The following is a 23,955-nucleotide window of genomic DNA, read 5'->3' on the forward strand; positions in this document are numbered from 1 at the left end:
AAATCTGGAGAAAAGCACACGAAAGTGATGCAAGGAACATGAAACTGCTCAGTTTTAGAAATAGTTCACTTGACAATACTTACCATGCGATAAAGATGTAACTAAACTGCAAAAGGTGCATAATCTAAATGTTACTGAGACTGGAGTTATAAGGACAGGTTGGATAGACAGACTTTTCCTTCACTGCAACATCAGAGGCTGAGGGATGAACTTATTGAGGTTTATAAAATCACAAAGGAGCATAGATAAGGTAAATAGTCAACATCTTTTCCCCAGGGTATGGGAGTCCAAAAGTAGACAGCATAGGTTTAAGGTGAGAGGGGAAAGATTTAAAAAAGGACCTGAGGAGCAACTTTTTCACATGGAAGTGGTGCATTTATGGAATGAGCTGCCAGAGGATGTGGTAGATGTAAGTACAGTTAAAGAATTTAAAAGATATTTGGACAGGTACATGATTAGGAAAGGTTTAGAAGGATATGGGCCAAATGCAGGCAAATGGGCCTAGTTCAGTTTATGAAGGGTCTGTTTCAATGTTGTTCTCATGAGACACTTAACAAACAATCAAGATCTTTTTCAATATATAATTTCAGTTACATCACACTGAAACTTTTTGCTCTAAAGTCAGTGTCTAACAATGTTATACTTCACAACCACCTGATGAAGGAGCAGTGTTGCAAAAGCTAGTGCTTCCCATTAAACCTGTTGAACTATAACCTGGTGTTGTCTAATTTTTAACTATGATGGTTATGTTAAGCGATGCTTAATTAGCTATAAAAGACTGCCTCTAATTATACATGACATCGTGATTTTTTTAAGAAGATTTGGAGCTCAGGTTTAAGTTTGCTCGCTGAGCTGGTAGGTTTGTTTCCAAATGTTTTGTCACCATGCTAGGTAACATCAGTGAGCCTCTAGGGAACTGCTGATGTCCTGTCCCGCTTTCTATTAATGTATCTTGGTCCCTTAAGGTGGGTGATATCATTTCCAGTTCTTTTTTTTTAAAAAGAGGTTGATAGAGTTCCAGTTTGATTGAGAGGCCTCTAGGAATTCCTGTGCAAGTCTCGGCCTAGCCTATCCTAGAGTGGATGCGTTGTCTCAGTCAAAGTGGTGTCCTTCTTAGTCTGTATGTAAGGATAGTAGTGATAGTGGGTCATGTCTTTTGGTGGCTAATTGGTGTTCATGCATCCTGGTGGCTAGTTTTCTGCCTGTCTGACCAATGTGTTTGTTATGCTCCTTGCAAGGTATTTTGTAAATGTCATTTGTTTTGCTGTTTGTTGGTATAGGATCCTTTAGGTTAATCAGTCGCTGTTTCAGAGTGTTGGTATGTTTGTGGGCTACCATGATGCCAAGGTGTCAGAGTAGACTGGTAGTCATCTCCAAGATGTCTTTGATGTATGGTAGTTTAGCTAGAGTTTTAAACACATTGATTTGGACCCCAATTACCAACCTCTGAGAAAAAGAACTGGAAATGATGTCATCCACCTTAACAGACAAGATACAAAAACAGAAAGTGGGACAGAACACCAGCGTTTCACCAGAGGCAACGAAATATCTGAAAACAAACCTGCCAGCTCAGCAAACAAACTTACAAATGAATATATGACTTCACCTGGCTTTTTGGATGGAAACATACCAGAAGCAGGCAAAGGGAAGACAAACCACCGTGGCTTGTACATGTATTACCACGCCTTCAAAACTTTGGACTCCCTACCTATACCATACAAATTATAGCAGTTTAAACTGTCAATCACCTTCAAGGAAAAACAGGGATGGACAAAACATAGCTAAAAAAACACAGCTACCTTGATATGACAAATGCAGAATACCATCCAGAAAATTTGTGATGTAAAAGCATCATCTCTAGAGATGATAAAGATGCAAAACTTCACATCATTATCCATTTTCATCTTAATGAATAATTCAGTTTATTATAGATGAGTGCACCTGCCTCACATTAGCCATATGAAACATGTTCAGAGAATTAGTAAACTCTTATGTTCTAAAGTTAGAAAACTGCAATGCTATACTTCAGGAGAGAGGCTGGAACTGGGTTGTAGTTCAAATGTCAACAATTTCCTTAGTAATAAAGATGAGAGACCAAGGATGCTGACAAATCTTTAAAACAGGATTAACCAGTGTTCATAAATACCATAGGTACCAAGGAGGTAAGGATGAGAACTGACAGTACAAAATGTTGGCCTGAATTTTGAAGTCATCAATAAGAAAGGCTGCTTGTTAGGCTTATTACTACCCAGAGACTTCTCATGGATTTGATCACCAACCTTGTCATTAATAGTTCAATACAACTTGGTGCAGTCTACCAGGGCGCCTCAGAACTGAGGACCAGGCAAACGAACCAACTAGGTTGAGTCTTCAGAAACCAAAGTCAAAAGGCAAAATTAAGAGAAATGAAGAAAAAGAGGAGATTAACAGAGAGAAAAAATGCAAGGTAGAAAAAATATTTTTTTTCTCCAAAGCTCCCAACATTTAAAATCTGAAATAAGCCTCTAGACTTGGAAAGTTTATTTTTTTAGTGCCAGAGGGGTGGTATGGCAGGTAATTAAGAGTTACACTATTAATAATTCACATACACTTCAATAAACAAGCCCCACCTTGTACTGACGTATTAAGTTGGCATTTACTACAACTTCACACCTATCATTTATTTCCAAGCAGACACTGAGGTAGCAGTATAGCAAACCACTTGGAGCAGGGAAAAATCAGACAATACTTTTCTGATTTGCAAATCTTACTGCACATGTGGAGGCCAAAAGTGAGCACTGATAGTCCAACATTTGTATTACCAGGACTGACAAAATAGTTGACAAAAATAAATCTTGGAAAGATAATCTCTGTAAATTAGTGACAAAGTAGTCATAAGTGAAAACAGAGGAGAAGGAGATGGGAAGGAAGTAACATCTATCTACAAGAAGAGAATCTACAAGGAATTCTGTATCACGTAGCTATTAAGATTTTGAACATTGCCACAAGTAACTAAAATGATCAACCACGGATTTAATACAGAACTATTTACTTGAAGATGGATATTCAACCACAGATAGAATAAAGTATAGAAAGTGGTCAAGCAGAGGAACAGAAGTGGTCCATTTAACTCTTCTGACCTGTTCAAACATTCAATGAGATTATGGCTGACCTGCACCCTAAATCCTTATGCTCGTTTTTGACCTGACATTTTTTTTTAAATCTTAAAGGGGGTCACTGGATCTGAAACGTTAAATCGGTTTTCTCCTCACACATGCTGCCAGGCCTGCTGAGATTTTCCAGCAATTGCTGTTATTGTTTTGGATTTCTAACATCCACAATTCTTTTTTTCTTTAAATCATCAATTGATTGCACAAACACTGTCATTTGCAAAATGGTTTTAAACTTCTGCTAGGCTTTGCATTCAGGAAAGATTTTTTAATTGCCTCCTGAAAAGTCTGACTCTAAGCTTTAGATTGTGAAAGCTAGGAATAGGCATAACTAGCAGAAATAATTTCTTTTACCTAATCCATCTGTTTCTCTTAAAGCTATTTTTCTAATCAATGTGTTCAAAGATATTATTACACACCTCTGGAGCAGATGGGACTTAAACCCAGGTTCTCCAGTCCAGGGATGGGGACACTACCACTGTGCCAGAGAGCCCCAAAAAGATGGCACACTTCACAAATTTGCATGCTTTCTTAGCACAGAGGCTATACTAATCTTCTCAGTATCTTTCCAATTTTAGTATATATGCTTCCAAAACAAGCACTGTCTCTCTTAAAATCGCCCAAAACCATCTCAGTTCCAAGGAACACAATGTTTGTGCAATCTCTCCTCATATTTTAAATTACATAGTCCAGGTATTATAATAGTAAATCCCTGCTGTATTTCCTACAAAGTCAAGACATCCTCCCTAATTCAACTGTCTTCTTGGGTCTCATGTGTTTAGCCCTTCATCTGTTTGAAAGCACCCTGTTCTATCCCTTTTAAGTCCAAAGTCGGTTACTTCATTTGCTTCCAAGAAAAGACATTCGCTATAATTTGCTAAATTAAAAATCTCACAACATCAGATTATAGTCCAACAGGTTTATATGGAAGCACTAGCTTTCGGAGCATTGCTCCTCCAGCAGGTGGGTGTGGAGTATAAGATCATAGGACACAACTTATAGCAAAAATTTACAGTGTAATGTAACTGAAATTATATATAGTAAAAGATCTGGATTGTTTGTCAAGTCTCTCATCTTTTTGAATGACTATGTTGATTTCAGTTCTTTCATATGTAAATCCCAGAAATTCCTTAAAGTTATATTCTCAAGTGAACTTTAACAATAAGTGTCATGTTAGCCTAGATAATGCATTGAAGATGAGAGATGCCCTGTGTGAGGGTGCCTGTGCCCCAATGTTCAGACTGATTCTAATCTAAAAAAATTGATTTACAGGATATTACATGGGTTTAAGCAGTTTTTGATCAAAATAAAATGTAATTCTGCAAGTACAAACTCACCCCTCAAACTTATATATGTGTGCGCACGCGGGGTGAGTGGTATGATTGTCTGTGACAGAGAGTGTGCGCGCACACACGTGCATGTGTGTAAAGGGGTCCAAGTCTGTGTGAGAGGGTGCTTGTGGGAGTGTACATGAGACAGACAGAGACAGACAGACAGAGACAGACAGACAGAGACAGACAGACAGAGACAGACAGACAGAGACAGACAGACAGAGACAGACAGACAGAGACAGACAGAGATTTTTTGTGTGCGCGCACGTTGCAATGGGGTAACCTGTAGTATGACATGAACCCAAGGTGCCGGTTGAGGTCACCCCATGGGTAGAGAACTTGGCTATAGCCTCTGCTGGCCACTTTGCATTGTTGCCTGCCCTGAAGTCTGCCTTGGATGATCACCCAAAGGTCTGAGGTTGAATGTCACAGACTACTGAAGTGTTCTCCGACTGGGAGGGAACAGTCCTGTCTGTTGATTGTGGTGCGGTGTCCTCTACACTCCACAACCACCTGATGAAGAAGCAGCACTCCGAAAGCTAGTGCTTCCAAATAAACCTGTTGGACTATAACCTGGTTTTGGCTGATTTTTAACTTTGTACACCAGCACCTCCAAATCATGACTATAATTTGCCCATTATTTGATTTATCAATATTGCTTCACAATTTTATTCCACCATCAATAATGCTTAAAATGGTGCTTTGTTTTATGTTATATGTAAACTTGGATAGATGGTTTCCTGTTCGAAGTCAATATTAAATACAGTCAATAGTTAAGATGCCAAAACAAGAATTTCAGGACACCGTGAATAAAAGCCTGTCAATTAATTTGGGATAATGGACATGTACTCTATTTCATGATACTCAGCAATTTCCTAATTAGGTCAATTATATCGTCCTCAATACCTTGAGCTAAGAATCTCTTCAAACAAACTTGATCAAACATTTTCTGGCAGTGCATTTAAGTAACATCCATGGACATGCCATGTCCAATAGATCAGTCACTTCTTCAAAAGAATTCAAATCAGGCTGATCAAATCAGTCATGACCTGCTCTTTCTGATCAGTCACATTCTTAATTAGACATTTTACAATAATAGATGTTTGGCTAATTGGTGAAATACTTCATTTCTCAGTCTTACCTTTCTAAAGCAGTTCAGTGGCAGGCACAATTTTCCAATATAAACCAGCAATTCCTGAATCAAGTGAAATTTGGAAGATCTATAATCATCTCAACAACTTTCTTTACAACATCAATATGGATCCCATTTGGTTCTGGGAGGGTTGCTACCTTTTAATGCCATTATTTTCTTTGTTATGTCATTTTGGTTATACTAATTTTGATGAGTCACAATGCTGGATCCAATATCTATTTGTTAGCATGTCCAGCACACACCCCTCAACCTCGAACTGTGAATAATTACTTTGCTCATATTTAACATTTCTTGTACTTTCTTACTGTTGAAGCAAAATAGTTTAAGGTGGCCACATTTCTCCTAACTATATTTTTCTAATACAACTGTGTTGATTTTAATATCCCAATTAAGCAGTTTCCACACTCTCTTTTTGTAGCTTTTACAGTGTCACATTTTGCTGCACTGTTCATCTTTCTCATGAGAATGTCCTTAATTTTACATTCATGTACTTTTTTAGTTTTACTGATGCATCTTACACACACATGCTTTTTTTGGTTCTAGGAGGCAATTATTGAAGTTATTGAAGGCAATCCCAAAGATCATGAGAAACTGACTACTTTTCTAGCATGTGAAATTAATAGTCTCCACCAAAACCACTTTGGATAACATGTAAAAACAGTGTTCAGCTTTATATAATCTATTCTCTCTCAGCTGCTACTGGTGGTCTACACACTAATATCAGAACCATGAAGTGTAATGAAATTTCAAGATGTGCTTTTAAAAAGAGGGTCAATACAGCTAAAAATGGTTGTGGATGCAAATTAAATGGCTGCCTGGCAGGAGAGATATGAAATGCTGTACCTACTGACAGCAAAGGGAATTTCAGACAATTTTGGGTGAGAGAAAAGAAGTCAAAACAAAGTGGACTGTGACTTTTAGAATAAGATATCAAGGGGGTGACAAAATCTGCTCAACAGAAAACCAACCCACCAGATCACATTCCAAGCTTCTCTCACATTGTGTTTTTCCCTTTCAAGCCCACACAAGGACAGTGATCAGAAATCCCATTTCACCTCATTGGATCATGCTCAAGTAAAACCTTTCTGGGTTTGAGCACTAACACACTGTGAAAAACATAGTGAAACTATAGTCAGACAAAAGGAAATAGGACTTTCACCATTAATGCTAGAAATTAATCAGTCAAAAGGAATCAATGATAAAATCACATTAAATTTGCAAAACCAAGGATCACGAAACCAATTGTTCAACAACCAATGTCAATACTATCAATGACCTTCACTGTAATAGTTGCAATGTTGAACTATGAGGTAAAAACAATGACTGCAGATGCTGGAAACCAGATTCTGGATTAGTGGTGCTGGAAGAGCACAGCAGTTCAGGCAGCATCAAATGTTGAACTATCCCTGTTCGAACAATTCAGTGATTGATCTATATATTTGATTTATGGTAATTCATAGGCTCACACTTAACTCAAAAGACCTGGTTAATTTAGCTCCTTTTCAAATGTAAGTTCATATGATCTGGGAGAAAGGTGCCATTTTCAAATTTACCTTGTTGCAAACACCCAGGGGGGTCAGTGAATAAAGATAGGGAGCCAGTTTATCCCACCTCACCTGGGAGTTTAGCAGTTTAAGGTATCCCACCTGGAACAGTGATGAATTGTGGGACGTTGATTAGGGACTGGTCATAATAGCAACTCCACTTACTATTTTTTAATTCTTTTCCATTTTCTAACTCCACCTATAAATTAACCATTCATAGGGTTTCAGTCACACTCTGAAAATTCTATGTTCCCTTGGTGTATTCTGCTAACTTTAAATTCAACCAATCACTGAAGTTTGTGAGAAGATTTGTAACTCAGGTGCTCGTTGTTGTGGTTCTGTTCGCCGAGCTGGGAATTTGTGTTGCAGACGTTTCGTCCCCTGTCTAGGTGACATCCTCAGTGCTTGGGAGCCTCCTGTGAAGCGCTTCACATGAGGCTCCCAAGCACTGAGGATGTCACCTAGACAGGGGACAAAATGTCTGCAACACAAATTTCCAGCTCGGCGAACAAAACCACAACAAGAAGATTGTATAGCACATATCAAGGATTAAGTGTGCAAAAAAACTTGACATCTGAAAAAGCAGAAAATCAACCTTTAGCCAGATCATCTTCAACCGTAAAATAGAAACTCGTGCACAATGTACTTCATCCGACTTGCATCGGCTATGGTTCAATTGCTAGTACTATTACCCCTGAATCACAAGGTTTCTCTTCAGCGCTTCAGCACAAAAATCTGGATTTACATTCCACCACTGAATATTGAGCAAAGTCAAAGGTGCCATCTTTCAGATGAATTGTTGCCTGCAGAGGTTCAAATGATCTCATGATAATGTTTCAAAGAGGACTTATCCCTTGTGTTCTGGCCATATTTACCCCTCAACCAATATTACAAAAAGGATTTCCTTCTCCATTTTCCTCCTCCATCCACACTATTCAAAGTCCCAGATACTCCCAGGTAGCATTTTACCTGCACTTCATTCAATCTGGTCTACTGCATTTGCTGTTCACAATACAGTCTCCTCTATACTGGTGAAACTAAATGCAGACTGGGTGACTACTTTGCAGAACACCTACATTTTGTCCGTTAAAAAAGACCATGAGTTTCTAGTTACCCGCTACTTCAACATATCACTTGTTCTCATGTCAACATTCATGTCTCAGGCTTGCTGTAGTGCTCCAGTGAAGCTTAACGCAAACTGGAAAAACTAGGGTCAAGTGTGTGGTGCTGGAAAAGCACAGTAGGTCAGACAGCATCAGAGGAGCAAGAGAATCAACATTTTGGGCAAAAGCCCTTCATCTTGCTCGTTGGATGCTTGCCTGACCTGCTGTGCTTTTCCAACACCACACTCTAGACTCTAATCTCCAGCATCTGTAATCCTCACTTTCACCTGCGGGCCTTACCTCTTTCAGGGATCAACACGGAGTTTAACATCTATAGAGGATGATTTCCCAATTCCACCGATTACCATCATACACGCATAATCATTACCATTCCCTGTCATCAGCACAAATAATAATTTTCCCAGCTATCAGTTCTGAAGGAGTGTCATTGGACACAAAATGTTAACTGTTTTCTTTCCACAGATACTGCCATACCTGAGTATCTCCAGCAATTCCTGTTGTTTGTTTCAGAACTTTATCATCTGCAGTGCTGTTTTATTTTACAAAAGCGATTACCTGGTCATTACCTCAGTGCTGTTTGTAGGAGTTTGCGGAGCTCAAATAGTCTTCCACATTTTCTGGAACATTGGCTGCATTTCAAATAGACTTCAAGGGTTATGACGTGCTTTGAGATTTCAGCAGTCATGAAAAGTACAATTTAAAATCCAACTTCCCTAATACAATAAATGTCTTGTGACCTCCTACAGATAATAGTCAAATAAAATAAAAATTGCAATAAAATCAGTTTCACATACATACTGCCTTACCTTCCCCCTAAAAGCCATTTTCTAAGTGTCACAGGCTGAATTCTTCAATAATTCAGAAAAATAAATTGACACATTTGTAATCAAAGTTTGAAATTAATGGGCTATTATTGTAAAGTAAAACTAAGCGATAGGGCCATGAAATGACAAATCATCTACTTCTGTAAAACCACAAACCACTAAAGCATCAAAATTGAACAAATCTGTCTTCAATTCATTTGTTGCAATTTTCAACCTAGACACTAAATACAAAGCAAATACTAACGCATCCTCAGTACTGCTCAGTAAACCAATTGATTTTAACTTGATAATGTGTAAAGTCTTGGGCAATTCAGGTCAAGATTGTATTAGATTTTACATTTGATAAAATAGATAATTGCCTGTATTGCATTGCTGACCTAAAATTAGTCAGGTAGCTGGGTAGGATAATAAACAGTCAGTACATTGACTCAACAGAACAATTTGTATTTATTTTAAAACAGACAGAAGACTCAACCTGTAGCTAATGGTTGAGGCAATTTAACTTGTATACAATTACATTACAGCTGTAGTGTCAGTGCACAATGGTTTCATTTCATCCTGACACTGCAATTATAGTGGGGTTAGTGCAGTCTGAAATTCAGAACCTGGAAGAAGAATAGGTGTCTTTCAAGGTTAGCATCAGTAGAAAGTTGCACTCCCGTGAGGTGGCACGGTGGCTCAGTGGTTAGCACTGCTACCTTGATTCCAGCCTTGGGCAACTGTGTGTGGAGTTTGCATGTTCTCCCCGTGTCTGCGTGGGTTTTTTCCAGGTGCTCTGGTTTCCTCCCACAATCCAAAGATTGACCATGCTAAATCGTCCATAGTATTAGGTGCATTAGTCAGAGGGAAATGGGTCTGGGTGGGTTACTCTTTGGAGGGTCGGTGTGGACTGGTTGGGACCGAAGGGCCTGTTTCCACACTGTAGGGAATCTAATCTAATCTAAACATTAAGGTAAAGACACTGATTTATATTCAAACTTGTCAAACTCTAGCTTGCAACTCCTGTATATTACCCAGAACACCAGGTGCACTGCTCCCATATGCATAAACTCCCTATCCTATTCTAATAAACTGCATCTTGTGCTAAGTTCTCAAGGGAACATTACTTTCCATTCAAGTTATATGAATTTACTTCTAAGAAAAGGTCATATTCTTTATATTTAGTCACAATTCCTTTGCCATTTTTACAAAATAACCCTACACAGAACTTTTCAGCTTTATCACTCCAATGTTTCCATCGAAACTTCAATTATTTTCAGATAGGAAAACCTGGCCAGTACAACAATTTATCTGATTTGTTAGAAAGAGGAAATAAGTTTATATGTTCTTGTCTAAAGCCTTAAAGTTGTCCCATATAGGTATTGTATATTTTTTAGAAATGTATCAGGCCTGGTTCCCAAAAATGGCTCATATACTGCAAAAGTTTACCTATCACAGAAGTGGCATGAGAGGTGTTAAATAAATACAGCCAAGTTTCTACTTTATTCATCTTCCACAGGCCCAAGGACAAAAGGTATACTCTACATTAGTCTGAATCAAGGTGAGTTAATCATCCTACAGATGATTCATCCTTTCACCTCTGGATTAAAATTAATTATTTTTTCCTCTTCTTTTACAGATACTAGAGCTTATGGAGTATTTTTTTTATCCACGCATGGAATAAACTACATTACCAGCATGACTGATTATCTTAGGTTGTCTTCAATCTAGCCACTGGGACAGTTGGGATTGCTTAGCAAATGCTATCCAATTATGGAATCATCTCTAACAGAACAGGTTTTGTTTTTTGTTTTGCAAATTAAAGCTGATTGAGTATCATTTGTACTCTAGTTATTAGGAAGAACTGAAGAAAAGTGTGTTTAATTTAATCAGCCATTTTTTTGGGATTTACACCCTACCTACCCAGCATTGTGCATAAATTATCTTGCTTGTGCAATGTTTCTCACTCATGTGGCAGACAGAACATTTCTGACTGATGGCAGAATCCTATTAGTGGAAAATACAACTAGCCACTAGATGAAACTTATGACTACTGTGGTCAGAAGCCAAGAGGAGAGTTTTTTTTTGTTCCAGATAAATTATGTTGCTTTTTCCTTTTATCACACTCAACTCATTCTTACCAGCACAACCTAGAAAGGTGCAAAATTCAAGCAATCATATGTGGATTGTAATAACGTACTAAATAATATGTCTGTTGATATCAACAGCAAGTAAAATGGTATATATGCAACAAATTACCCAAGTAAATAAAGTCTACAAAGCATTACTGCAGATCCAAACATGAAAACAAAAGTAAACTCACTAGTATAAATCAATTTAACAGCTTTCACAATTAATCTCCAACCAATCTAGCTGCTGTTACTGACGGCTGTTTCTTTGTACTATAACCTATGAAATTGATTCCAGAAAACAAAAATATATACAAATCAAAATAGAAAGTAAGAACAGGACTAAATCCAGTTATAAATTTAGTTACAAGAAAGCTTTTACATTACTCAGACACAGGGATTTTCCAGGTTCTACTATTCACACAGATATGGGTCGAAAAGTGCAGCGCTAGAAAAGCACAGCAGTTCAGGCATCATCCGAGAAGCAGGAGAATCAACGTTGCAGGCATAAACCCTTCATCAGGAATGGTTGAGGGGGTGGATTCTGAGAAATAAATAGAAGGGTGGAGGTGAAGCAGCTGGGAAGGTGATAGGTAGATGCAGGTGGGGGTGTGATACTGATAGGTCAGAGGGGAAGGGGGAACAGATCTGTGGAAAGGAAGATGCACAGGTAGGACAGTACCAAGTTGGAATGTTGGATCTGAGATGAGATGGGAGGACAGGAGATGAGGAAACTGGTGAAGTTGATGCCATGTGGTTGGTGGATCCCAAGGTAGAAGATGAGGCATTCCTCCTCCAGACTTGAAGGAAGGCTTCTTCCAGGTGGCTTGAATTTGGCTGTGGAGGTGGCCCAGGATTTGCATATCCATGGCGGAGTGGGACATGCAAGCCCTGGGCCGAAACGTCAATTCTCCTGCTCCTCGGATGCTGACCAACCTGCTGTGTTTTTCTATCGCCACATTTTTCAATTCTGATCTCCAGCATCTGCAGTCCTCACTGTCTCCTATTAACACAGATGTACATTACATTTTAGTCCAGAAAAAGATACTAAGTGCTTATAATAAGAGTAGTGAAATGGAACTCCGAACTGAAGAAACCATTTATGGGAAGAAAATGGGGGAATACAGTAAGGTGAACTGCTCATTCAGACATGACGGACTGAATGGTTTCTTTATGCTCTGATTACAAATCTGAGAAATGTTACAAATACTTGGAAGAAATGACTGATTTGTTAACAGTTTTAAAAACGAGTCAATGAAGAGTTAAACGGGAGAACTTCATGAAAGTTCAGTTAATTATTATGGATGTCACAAATTATTACAACTATTCATGAAATAAAAGTAAAAAGCTGAATCAAAAAAAGCCAAGTAGTGAAATAGGTCTGAGAATGTTGCAGCATAGAGTGGATTAAAGTCATGAAGTAATCAAAATTTTAAATTGAAAACGTAATGCCTTGGGTGGTTAGGAGATCAATGACAACTGACCTGATGGAAGAGCTGGATTCAGTAAAGGACAATATACTGCAATTTGCATGTGTTGTACCTTTTGGTGAAACAAAAGCAGCCCAATGATAAGCATACTGGAACATAGCTTGCAAGTTACTAAAAAGTACAATAATGCTCAACAACATTCATAAGGAAACATGCAATTTTGATGAGGTAGATAGACATTTTTGGTGGTCACTTAGGTGTGGGACTCAAGCATAATTCAGTTTCAAAGACAAAGATTTAACAAATTTAACATGTTTTCAATGCAAACGAATAGCCCAAGATGTAGATGAATCAAAGGCAAGCACTGAGAATGATGGTGAGAGTGACAACATAAACAGGAAAAATGTTTGGAAAAGCACTTTATACTCTTTACATTAGCAAAGCATCCAGAAGTACTTCGTAAGTCTACCAATCCTGAACAGAAACAATGGTATAACAATGTTAAATAAATACATTGTGATCAAGATGCATGGCATCTCGATTGTAATAACGTACTAATTAAACCAGACTCACTGCCACAATTTTGCTTGTCATACTATAATCATACAATTTTCCCCAATTGCTCAATGCATTTTTGCATCAGTTAGCTGATTAAAGGCTGGTGACATTTTCCTTCTGATATGCTGTGAAGTTTGTTTTTTAAAGAAACAATGAAAAATAGCACACTGGAAGATTTCTGTCCAGAATGCTTGTGACCAACTAGTTTTTGGGTTTCAGAATTTACTGGATTATAGAATTACTTTAAGTGTTTCAGTGAAAGTTTGTGATTCAGAAAAAAATTCACTGAAGACTAAAACAGTGATAAAACATTACAAAGCACTACTAAAAATTGTTTTACTGATCTAGATACTGTATCTTCAAAGTTTCTAATCCCAAAGTACAAAACTAAAATGACGTGATGAATTGCTTGTGACTGCTCAAGATTCTCAGGCAACTGGTGTTTCTCAACAACAAATAACTGGAGATTTTATTTTGTATTGCATAATGGGACCACTTTAATGGAATGCTTTCCAGGACAAATCACGTATCTTTAAAACAAAATTTTGATAGTTAAACACAGATAAATGCCAGGATTATTCCATTTATCACTCATTATGCTACTCTGTATTTAAGCTGTCTTTCAAGAACACTTAGACAAGCAATAAAAAACCCCACAGTTTCTCCAAAATACCGAATGCCTGTGCTTTGATTGGTCAGAGTAACTATCAAACACAAAAATATAAACAAATTTCATCTTCAAAATTAAAACAGAGCACCTGCAAGAAAATAACAGACCCAAACAACACTAACAGACCCACCACAAAAAGACAGACTAGAAACAGAAATTTATGGAACCCTGTATTCCTTCATGCAACATTTGGGGAAAAAAAATGAACAGATGATTCTGTACATTAATGTTTTGGTCTTTACATCAATGGAATCCCTTTCTTGACTCATGCTATATACCCTACTTTTTAATATTAACTAAATTTATGGAATCTAAGTGATACACATTTCATTTTATAGCTGCACATCAAGATGATGTACCAAGCCATATATATGCCATATTTTGTTGACAAGACAAAAACTAACTGCTCTCTAAATTCTACCATTGATTCATGGCAAAGAGAGCATGCTTTCAAATAATAATCACTAAACACGGGGCAAAACTTGTTTGGTTCGGTAAGTAAATGCCATAACTCCTGAGAAATGTTAATTTCTACACATTTACTTGAAACAATGTCACATCTATTACACACACTTTTGGAAGGTTCAAATAGAATTTCATTTAGCTAAAATTATACAGCAATCATAAGAAACTGAAGAGTATTTTACGTGACGGCTGATCAGAATTTGGACTGAATCATGTGTAAACAGATGCTCCAGAAAGCATCGCGTACCATCTAATTATGGCCACAGCGCTGAAATACGTTCAGAATTCGGCCACTATAGTGAAGATTGGAAGAAACCTCAAGCTTTCACCACACTGTTTCGTGCAAAGAAAATTTCAACCGCCATAAACTTGAACGTCATTTTTCTCCAAGCTTAAAGTAACGAAGTGGGTCAGTTTTACAAAACCAGTTACATTACCCGTTTTGAGGGGTGCGAACAGCTCACAGCGCAAATCACTTTCTTTAAAAGGCGTAAAGCCAAATTATGAAAAAAAACTAGCAGCATTGCACCTAATCAAAAACTAAATTTAAAATGTAATGATAGAATATTAATTCAGACACGCTCGGTAAATTGTAAAACATGATTTGACAGCGGTGATATAAAGGGCGTTTCAGAGCAAAGCACATTTTTTAAAATTGCCCTTCAGCGGAGCAATGCAGAAACTTCAATTACATCAATCAGCATCATCGGCTAGTTCCCAGAGTTCTTCAATTCCAGTTAAAAACAAAGTTTGAGGGAATTATAAAAGAGACATGAAGTCAGTCTCATAAGGCCAGGTAAAAGTAAAAACGAAAGCATGTCATAACTCAGGTAATGGGCAGGTTCCCAGTTGACAATCTGAGCTGCTTGCGTCAAATGAAACGATCAGCCTGATTTCAATCTTACACATTGTCGCCAACCAGTTTATCCCTCTTACATTTAGATACCTTTAACGATGTACATTTATATCAGATAAGATCTAAAACAATAGGTACATTTGTGACATCGGTTAGCTTAACAGATTAGATAGAACGGTAACACTGGCTACCAGTATAACATGTCCGCTTAATTCTTGCTCACATATTCAACGATGACTTAGACCATAACTGGTCTTGATTACACAGCAGTTTTCAGGTGCACTGTAATGTACCAAATCAGTGACCATGAAGTTTCAAGCAACAACATTTTGATTCCTAACCGAATGAAATGTTGCTACAATGAGACAGCACGAACAGCGAGGATTGTAACCTATTTCACAAGCGCAAAGGCAATCAGTTAAAATACTACCTTACCTGAAGCTCACACCAGGCAACCTCCAGCCATGTCTCTGTATCCAGACCCTTGTAGACGGTTTTGAACGAGCCTCTTCCCAGTTCAATATCAAACTTCAGAAACCTGCCGTCGGGTGAAGTGGCGACCGCTTTCATCTCGGCTTCCTCCTCGTTCTCCTCACTCTGGGACTTGGAGAGGTCTCTGGAGTTATCCGGCGGTTCTTTGGATGCGCTGTCGCCCGCTTTGCTTTCCTTCTCCTCGTCGGCGCTGACACTCTCGGTGGCGCTGCCTTTCTTGCCGGCTTGGCTCTCGGTGCTGGAGCCTTCGGCGGCCGCTTCCACTCGCAGCGCTCTCAGCGCCATGCTCTGCGGCTCAGCTTCCGCCCCGCTCTGCGGCGGCGGCGGCGGCGGCGGCAGCACCAGGCGGCCCGGCCTGTCCGCCGACAGCGGCACAATCCGGCGGACAAACCGCTGGGCGAGTCGCGGGTAATCCTGGGCGAGCGGATTCAGTCCGGGGGCCACTCTCCGCCTCACCATCAGCACTGCAGCGGCGGCGGCGGCAGAGTCCAGAGCTGCAGCCTCCTCCACCTCCTGCTGCTGCTGCCACCCGCCGCACTCGGGGTCATTCCCGGCGCCAGCGACGACCGCAGACACCGCATCGCCGGCCGGGGCAGCGGCGTCTCCCCTCACCGCTCCGGTCCTGTCACTCATTGCGGCGGCGGCGGTTATCCCCGTCCGCCCCGGCTTCCCACTCACATCCTCCTGAGGATCCATTTCAATAATGCGCGGAGACTGAAAATAAATAAATAAATAAATGGCCGAAAACTGAACGGACAACACACCGGGGATGGGAGCCGAGAGACGATGCCTCGCTGCAAGAGCGCAGCCCCGACTGACGCAGCTCTCTCCCACCCCCCCGCCACTACCCCGGGCCGGGCACGGCCGCCCCCTCCTCCTCCTCCTCTTCTTAGCACCAACACCCCGAGCCCGGCACCAACAGACCCCCCTCCCCGCCCCCGGAAAACGCCTTCACACAACAAGCCCCGAGCTGCAACTTGATCCATTCAGGGAAGCAGCGAAAGCCGCGAGCGCGGGCTCCTCACGAGCGCTCCGACATCCCACTCCCCTCCCCCCCGCCCGCTCCTCTATCCCCATCCCCATCCCCATCCCCATCTCTCTCTCTGGTGTCCCCGAACACCAACCAACGCCGACGGCCGCGCGCTCCGGCAGGCAGGGCGTCCATGCGCGCGCATGCCCGCTCGCGGCGCCGTGACATCAGCAGCGCGTTCGCGCAGCGCAGCCTGCTCTCAGGTGGTTTGCATTCAGCCGGGAGTCTCGCTGCAGCGTAGGTGGCCGTGCTCTTGGCTGGGGTTTAGCTCAGTCGGCTGGACGGCTGGCTCGTGGGTGTAGTTGGACGCCAAGAGCGTGAGTTCAGTTCTTGCACTGGTTGAAATTAACATGTCAGTGATGAAGGGTCTCGTCGTAGTGTCACAGCTGCTGGAAATCTGAAATGAACTCATAAAACGTGGAGGCACTCAGCAGGTCTGGTAGCATCTGAGCTGGAAAGAGTTCCTACTTTGAGCGCTGTATGATTCTCCTTCGGAAATGGAGAAATCATTCCGGACGTGAAATGATTTAAAGTGACAGTAATGAATTTGAATCCATACTGGTCTTGTGTGTGACACTTGGGCAGTCAATACCCAACAAATCATAACAAGGTTTCCTAACTTGTAGCCAGAGAGTTTGGATGCATTTTTAAATTTAAAATTATCACATATTTTTATATCTTTCAAATTTTATATCAGTATTGTCTCTGTTAGCTTTTCATTTATTTCATACCGAACTATGAATTTGTATTCTTAGACTTGAGTCTCTGTTCAAAGGGAGGTCCAACAGTCAGTGCCACAACTTTCACATTGGTAATAAAAACAAAATGCTGTGGATGCTGGAAGTCTAAAGAAAACACACAATGCTGAGAAGTTCAGCAGGTCCAGCAGCATCTGTGGAAAGAAAGAGAGTTAATGTTTCGAGTTCAGTATGACTGTTCTTCAGAATTTCTAACATGAATCAGGCAAGGAGACAGGTCCTAAATCACCCAGCCAGAATGCATCAACCTGTTCCACTATCTGGCTAGCTAAGGCAACTGGCACTCCAAAGAGACCAAGTTGCAGTGAGAACATAAATAACATAAGAAATAGGAGCATGAATAGGCCATTCGGCCCTTGAAGCACCTGCCATTCAACAAAATCATGTACCATCTGTCCCAGGCCTCAACAACTCCTTCATGCCAGCATTACCTTCATCTCTCCAATACTTGAAAAATTCTATCAACTTCCTCTTTAAGTACTTTCAATGACTTATCCACCACAACTTTCTGGAATAGAGAATTCCAGGCATTCATGACCCTCTAGGAGAAGAAGTTCCTTTGCCTCTCATGTTCAATGAGTAACCCTTTATTCTGTGACTATGTTCCCTGGTTGAAATTTGTCCACTAGTGGAAACAGCTTCTTAACATTTAATCTGCCAACTCCCTTCTGAATCTTTCATGTTTCAACACAATCATGCCTTATTCTTCTCAGCTGTAATGAATAAAGCCCAACCTATTGAGTTGTTCTTGATAAGTCAAGTCTTTCATCCCAACAGTCAGCCTAGTGAATTGTTTTTGAACTGCCTCAAGTTCTAGTACATTCTTCGTTAAAAATGATAACCAAAACTGCACAATACTTCAGGTCACAAACACCCTGTACATTTGTAACAAGACTTCTGCATTTTTAAATTCCAACCCTTAGCAATAAAAACCAAAATTCTATTTGCCTTCTTAATTACTTGCTTCATATGCATGCTAAACTTTTGTGTTTCATACACAAAACACCCAGATATCTTTGTGCTGCATTTTTGAAGTGTTTCCCCATTTAAATAATAGTCTGCCTTTTTTATTCTTCCTACAAAGGTGTATGACCTTACATTTTCAACATGAAACTTCACTTGCCAAGTTTTTGCCCACTTAACTAACCTGTCCATAACCCCTTGCAGATTTCTTATGGTCGAATTATTACATGTCCTTCCATCTATTTTCATACCATCTGCAAATTTAGATACATTACACTCTGTCCCTTGTCCAAATCACTAATATAGATAGCAAATAATTCAGCCCCACATCCTTGTGTCAGTCTTTCCAACCTGAAAAATATTTATTAATCACAACTGTTTTAATCAATCCTCAATCCATGCTAACATATTTTCCCGACTACAACGAGCTTCTATCTTATGCGATAACCTTTTGCGTGACACCTAATTGAATGCCTTTTGGAAATGCAAATAGTCCACACTGCCAGTTCCCCCTTTTCAACCCTGCTTGTTACATCCTAAAGAATTCTAGCAAATTTGTCAAGCATGACTTCCATGTCACAAAACCATATTAACTCTGTTTGATTATGTTAAGTTTTTCTAACTATCCAGTTATATCTTTCTTAATAATGAATCTAGCATTTTTCCATATAATTGGCTTATGGTTTACTGTGATAAATTACACATTTACATGCATATTGTAAACGGGAGCTATGGATCGTTTTGATAAAGGCTCCAATTTGTTTCAAACACATGACTGAACAAGAATCTCTCCCAATTTTACCACCTTTCGTGAGCATATTTTGGAAGGATTTATAAGTCCATATTCAAAATGCTTTTCTGCATTGCAAATGTACCTTCTTTGCCCTCACATCCTGGAGTGGGTCTTGAACTTTGAGCTTCTGATGCTGAGACAAGGATGCTATGTATCAGAAGACCACCATTATTGTTATAAACATTTATATTTTCACAGTCAATATACTTTACAAGTGACCAACTGACAATAAACATTCATTTGCAAGCACTTAAAAATAGTTTGATTATTTTCCTATGAATCCATACAAATATAAATCTTGTGATGTAATTTGCAATTTGTTGTTAAACCTATATATAATGCAAAAGAAACAGTTGCTATTTAATGAACTAATCCTAGGGAGAAGGCTGAGGCTCAAGGAGCAGTGCCAAATTACATAAACAATCAGGACAACATGAGAGGAAATGTGCAGCAGAGTTAAATCTTGTTTAATGTTCTTGTCTTATGTTTACAGGATCTTGATCAGATGGGCCAATGGCGGAGGAGTGGCGGATGAAGTTTAATTTAAATAAATGTGAGGTGCTGCATTTTGGAAAAGCAAATCAGAGCAGGACTTATACACTTAATGGTAAGGTCTTAGGGAGTGTTGTTGAACAAAGAGACCTTGGAGTGCAGGTTCATAACTCCTTGAAAGTGGAATCGCAGGTAGATAGGATAGTGAAGAAGGTGTTTGGTATGCTTTCCTTTATTGGTCAGAGCATTGAGTATAGAAGTTAGGAGGTCATGTTGCGGCTGTACAGGACATTGATTAGGCCATTTAAATTGCGTGCAATTCTCGTCTTCCTATCAGAACGATGTTGTGAAACTTGAAAGGATTCAAAAAAGATTTACAAGGATGTTGCCAGGGTTGGAGGATTTGAGCTATAGGGAGAGGCTGAATAGGCTGGAGCACTGGAGGCTGAGGAGTGACCTTATGGAAGTTTATAAAATTATGAGGGGCATGGATAGGATAAATAGACAAAGTCTTTTGCCTGGGGTGGGGGAGTCAAGAACTAAGCACTGATTTAGGGTGAGAAGGGAAAGATTTGAAAGAGATTTAAGTGGCAACTTTTCCACGCAGAGGGTGGTGCGTGTATGGAATGATCTGTCAGAGGAAGTGTTGGTGGCTGGTACAATTATAGCATTTAAGAGGCATCTAGATGGGTATATGAATAGAATGGGTATTGAGGGATATGGGCCAAATGCTGGCAAATGGGACTAGATTGGATTGGGCTATTTGGTCGGCATGGAAAAGTTGGACCAAAGGGTCTGTTTCTGTGCTCTACACCTGACTTGATATTAGTCAATGCTGGGTACAAAAAGCAATTGTCTGCTCCCTCTTGCCATCCTCAATTAGATAAACTAACTCAATACAAACCTGAGTTTTCTCTGTTCTAACATCTTTAATTGCTCAGAATTGTGAAACTAATAAATGTTAAATATTAAGACTGACAAGCATTCCCATTTTACAGAAATACCAAAGATGGTTAAGATCATTAATCGGATTGTACGAAAAAAATTAACTCTGTAAAACCTTGGTAGGTCTGGCAGGGTTAATTGACTTGAGATGGGCAGAAGTAAACAATTTAGAGTGCAAAAAATGAATTAAGTAGATAACTTAGGAGAACAAGAAATAGTAAATTTGGTTGAATAGTGTTAGTCACAGGATTAATTCTAACTGAGTAATTCTGACTGATCAGTGTCCATGCATTGCAAGTTGTGAAATACTTTTCATGAGATTCATAATTTTGCATTGGCACCAAATATATTAAGTATGTTAGAGAAACAGTTTGACAAGTTAAATGAGGTAGAGGCATGAAGACAGGTGGTTGTAAAATTGAGCTAAGTATCATGGGGTACTTGCAGATCCTAATGTTGAGTTTTCAGGTCATGTCACTGAGGTGAACCATGAGAATGGAAACAAAAAGGGGCTAAGGATAAATACTTAATGTACAAGAGAGTTAATGATGTAATAGAGCAAAACGAGAAGACACTGCAGACTGGCTATGATGAGATAGATATGAATGGAACCAGATTAATCAACTGAATGACCATGGGTGGTTAGAGGTGTGACAATTTTAAGCAAGCAGAGAGGAAAGGGATCGGGAGGAGAAAGGGTGAGGAATGGGGTGTATTGGGAAGACTTAAAGGAAAGATTGAAGGCAAGGGAGATTAGAAGGAATGATGATAGAAGGAGATGGTGATTGGCTCAGTAAAGAAGTAATAGAGGAAAACATTAAAATCAAAACCAAACAGCTTTTTCCATAAGCAAGAAAAAAAAGTGATTGAGGCTCTGATCTAAAAAACTGTTCAACTTGATGTTAAATCCAGAAGCTTGCAAAGTTCTCAACTGAAAGATAAGGTAAACTCCCCAGGCTTAATGCACAGCCTTTCAAACCAAATGGACAGAAGTGCCAAGAAAATGAACAGCAGGAGTGGTCCCTCGAATCTGGAGACAGCAGCAAGAGATTGAAGGACCGCAGGAGGACAGGAAGGGTAATTAGGCTAACATTCCAACATTCTAAAATGCCACAATTCTGCCAAACACAGACATTTCCAACAATTTCCTGCACAAAGCTTCTCAGCAGTTCTGCTCATTCCACTGTCTCTGTCTCATTCCTCTGTCTCTATCTTAACGCTGATGCTCTAACTCATTTTTACCTTTGTGCCATCCCACAGTCAGCTTCCACAAAAGTTGTATTTCCATTCCCCCAATGTAATCCATTTCTCTTAATAATAGCTCTCTGCATTTTCTCCTTGCAGTGGAGGAAGGCAAAAACACCAGAGAGATGGATAACGTATAGTAACAGCCAATGGTACTACGCAGACATCAGACTGTACTGAGAAAGTGGTCTTGTTACTGGAGGCTGCAATGTCAGCGATGATTTGTTATAACAGTATGAGCCTCCTGAGACATTGGTGCTCACATGAATTGAGATATCTGATCTACTCAAAGGTGAGTCCTCACTGCCTATGTCCAAACCTGAGTCCTGTAGACTAGCATTGGATGAGGCTATGGCTGGCACTGCCATTAACATTGTGCTTGCTGGTTATCCTTCACATCATAAGCTCCTATGATGTGGTGAAAGCTACAGCAGAGAAGTGAGGATTGATATAAGTAAAGGTTGAGATAGGTGAATTTACTTTCAAAAGGCTGACAAGCAGTGAGAAGAAGTGGTGGGGAGCAGCTGTTTCTCATGGAGGAAAGGCTACATCTATTCACTTTCACTGTCTGACTCTCTGAAGACTTTCTAGTCCATCAGTTTTACTGAAGAAGAGCTCCCTATAGTGCTCTCACCAGTTAAGTTCCACACAGGTCAGTATATAGGCCTGCTGGCTGTTAAAGGCTGAATGCTAGTTAAATCCTGAGATAATTACTGGTTTGAAGACTTTATTTTTTGCCTGACAACCCCAAGAACATATCCTGCTCAGCTTGCAAGCTTGCCTGAGTTAAATCCAGAAAGGGATGATATCATGCCAGGTTCAAAGTTTTTTAATGATATTCAGAGCTCTTATCTATCCCACTCACACACAAACCTGCCTCCTTTGGACAGTTTAATTTCTACCCAAAGTGCTACTCATCTAGCTTGACTCTCACTAAACAGCCCATTATTTTAAAATTCTCATACTTGCTTTCAAAACACTTCACATACCTTGCCTTTCCTATCTCTAATTTCTTACAGTCCCACAACTCTGAGGGATAACTGTGCTCCTCTAACGTGGAATCTTGAGTATCTCTGATTTTCATTGGTCCATTTTGGTAACTGTGTCTTCAGATGTTTCAACCCTCCATTCTGGAATGCCCCATCTAAATCTCTCCTCCTCTCTACCTTGCTTCTCTCCCTTAAGCCAGTCCATGAAACCTTCCTCTTTGACCGAACTTTGACATCAGCCCGAATGTCTTCTGAAATAGCGTCAGGCATGCCAATGCCAGACACAAGGCACCGCTAAGTGAGAAAGACACTTTACTGCACGATGTGAAGTTTGGTGTGGAAACTGGTGGACTGGCCCTGAATGGGTAAGAGGCATGGTCGACACAAGGTCAGGCCCAGTGACATATGAAGTTCGGGTAGATGCAACAGTCCAGAACAAGGATATGGACCATATGAAAGCTGGAAACTCACAAATGGTGCCGAAGCAAAAGATGCCCAGCTCCTCGACAGTCTTTCTGACGATTCCGGAGCCTGTGGGTTCTCCCTCTCTGTCAAGTATGAAAGATACCTCGGAATCTAAGATGAACATGGCGGAAGTCGCCGCCTCAAAGCCTTTATTGTTTGAAGAAGAGAATGAATTTCTCCCGAGACACTCCAGGCAGAAAAGGCAAGTTACTGTGAGTTACATGCTGCCCGTATCAGAGGCAGAGTTGGAGGCACCTGATCTGGTGCTAAAATGCCCCAGGATGAGTTACAAAAAAGGATCCGGCCTCAGAATCAGAGGGGGATGGATGTAACGATTAGAATGAGGTCAGCCATGGAATATGAGTTCCCTGATTGGGGATGTTAATCCAATCCAAACAAGGAGCCTCAGCTGATAAATAAGAACAGGAATATCAGAGCTGATTCTGATGGAGCTGGATCCCTGTCAAGGATTTTCCATGTGTAAATAAAGGGTGACTTGGTGACAGGACACCAGCCTGTATGGAGATATTTCATCTTCTTATGTACTTGGATGTCATACTTTGCTTTATAA

At 40.0% G+C, this 23,955-nt stretch overlaps 1 protein-coding gene and 1 non-coding gene across 6 annotated transcripts in view; both read right to left on the minus strand.

Moving 5' to 3' along the window:
- wnk2 (WNK lysine deficient protein kinase 2) overlaps positions 1-16,882 on the minus strand; it is a 174,606-nt gene extending 157,724 nt beyond the window's left edge. For all 5 annotated transcript variants that reach the window (XM_072582266.1, XM_072582264.1, XM_072582267.1 and 2 more), the window contains exons 1-2: positions 16,829-16,882; positions 15,648-16,418 (exon numbers count right to left, since the gene is read on the minus strand). In XM_072582266.1, the coding sequence (XP_072438367.1) occupies positions 15,648-16,418; positions 16,829-16,879 (822 nt within the window). In that variant the 5' untranslated portion in view covers positions 16,880-16,882. The remainder of the gene's footprint in view (positions 1-15,647; positions 16,419-16,828) is intronic.
- On the minus strand, positions 3,645-3,751 carry LOC140484003 (U6 spliceosomal RNA). Its single transcript, XR_011962165.1, has one exon. It is a non-coding gene; the product is annotated as a U6 spliceosomal RNA (small nuclear RNA).
- Positions 16,883-23,955: the final 7,073 nt, after the last annotated feature.

This window comes from Chiloscyllium punctatum, chromosome 12 (assembly GCF_047496795.1).
Source record: "Chiloscyllium punctatum isolate Juve2018m chromosome 12, sChiPun1.3, whole genome shotgun sequence".
NCBI lineage: Eukaryota > Metazoa > Chordata > Chondrichthyes > Orectolobiformes > Hemiscylliidae > Chiloscyllium > Chiloscyllium punctatum.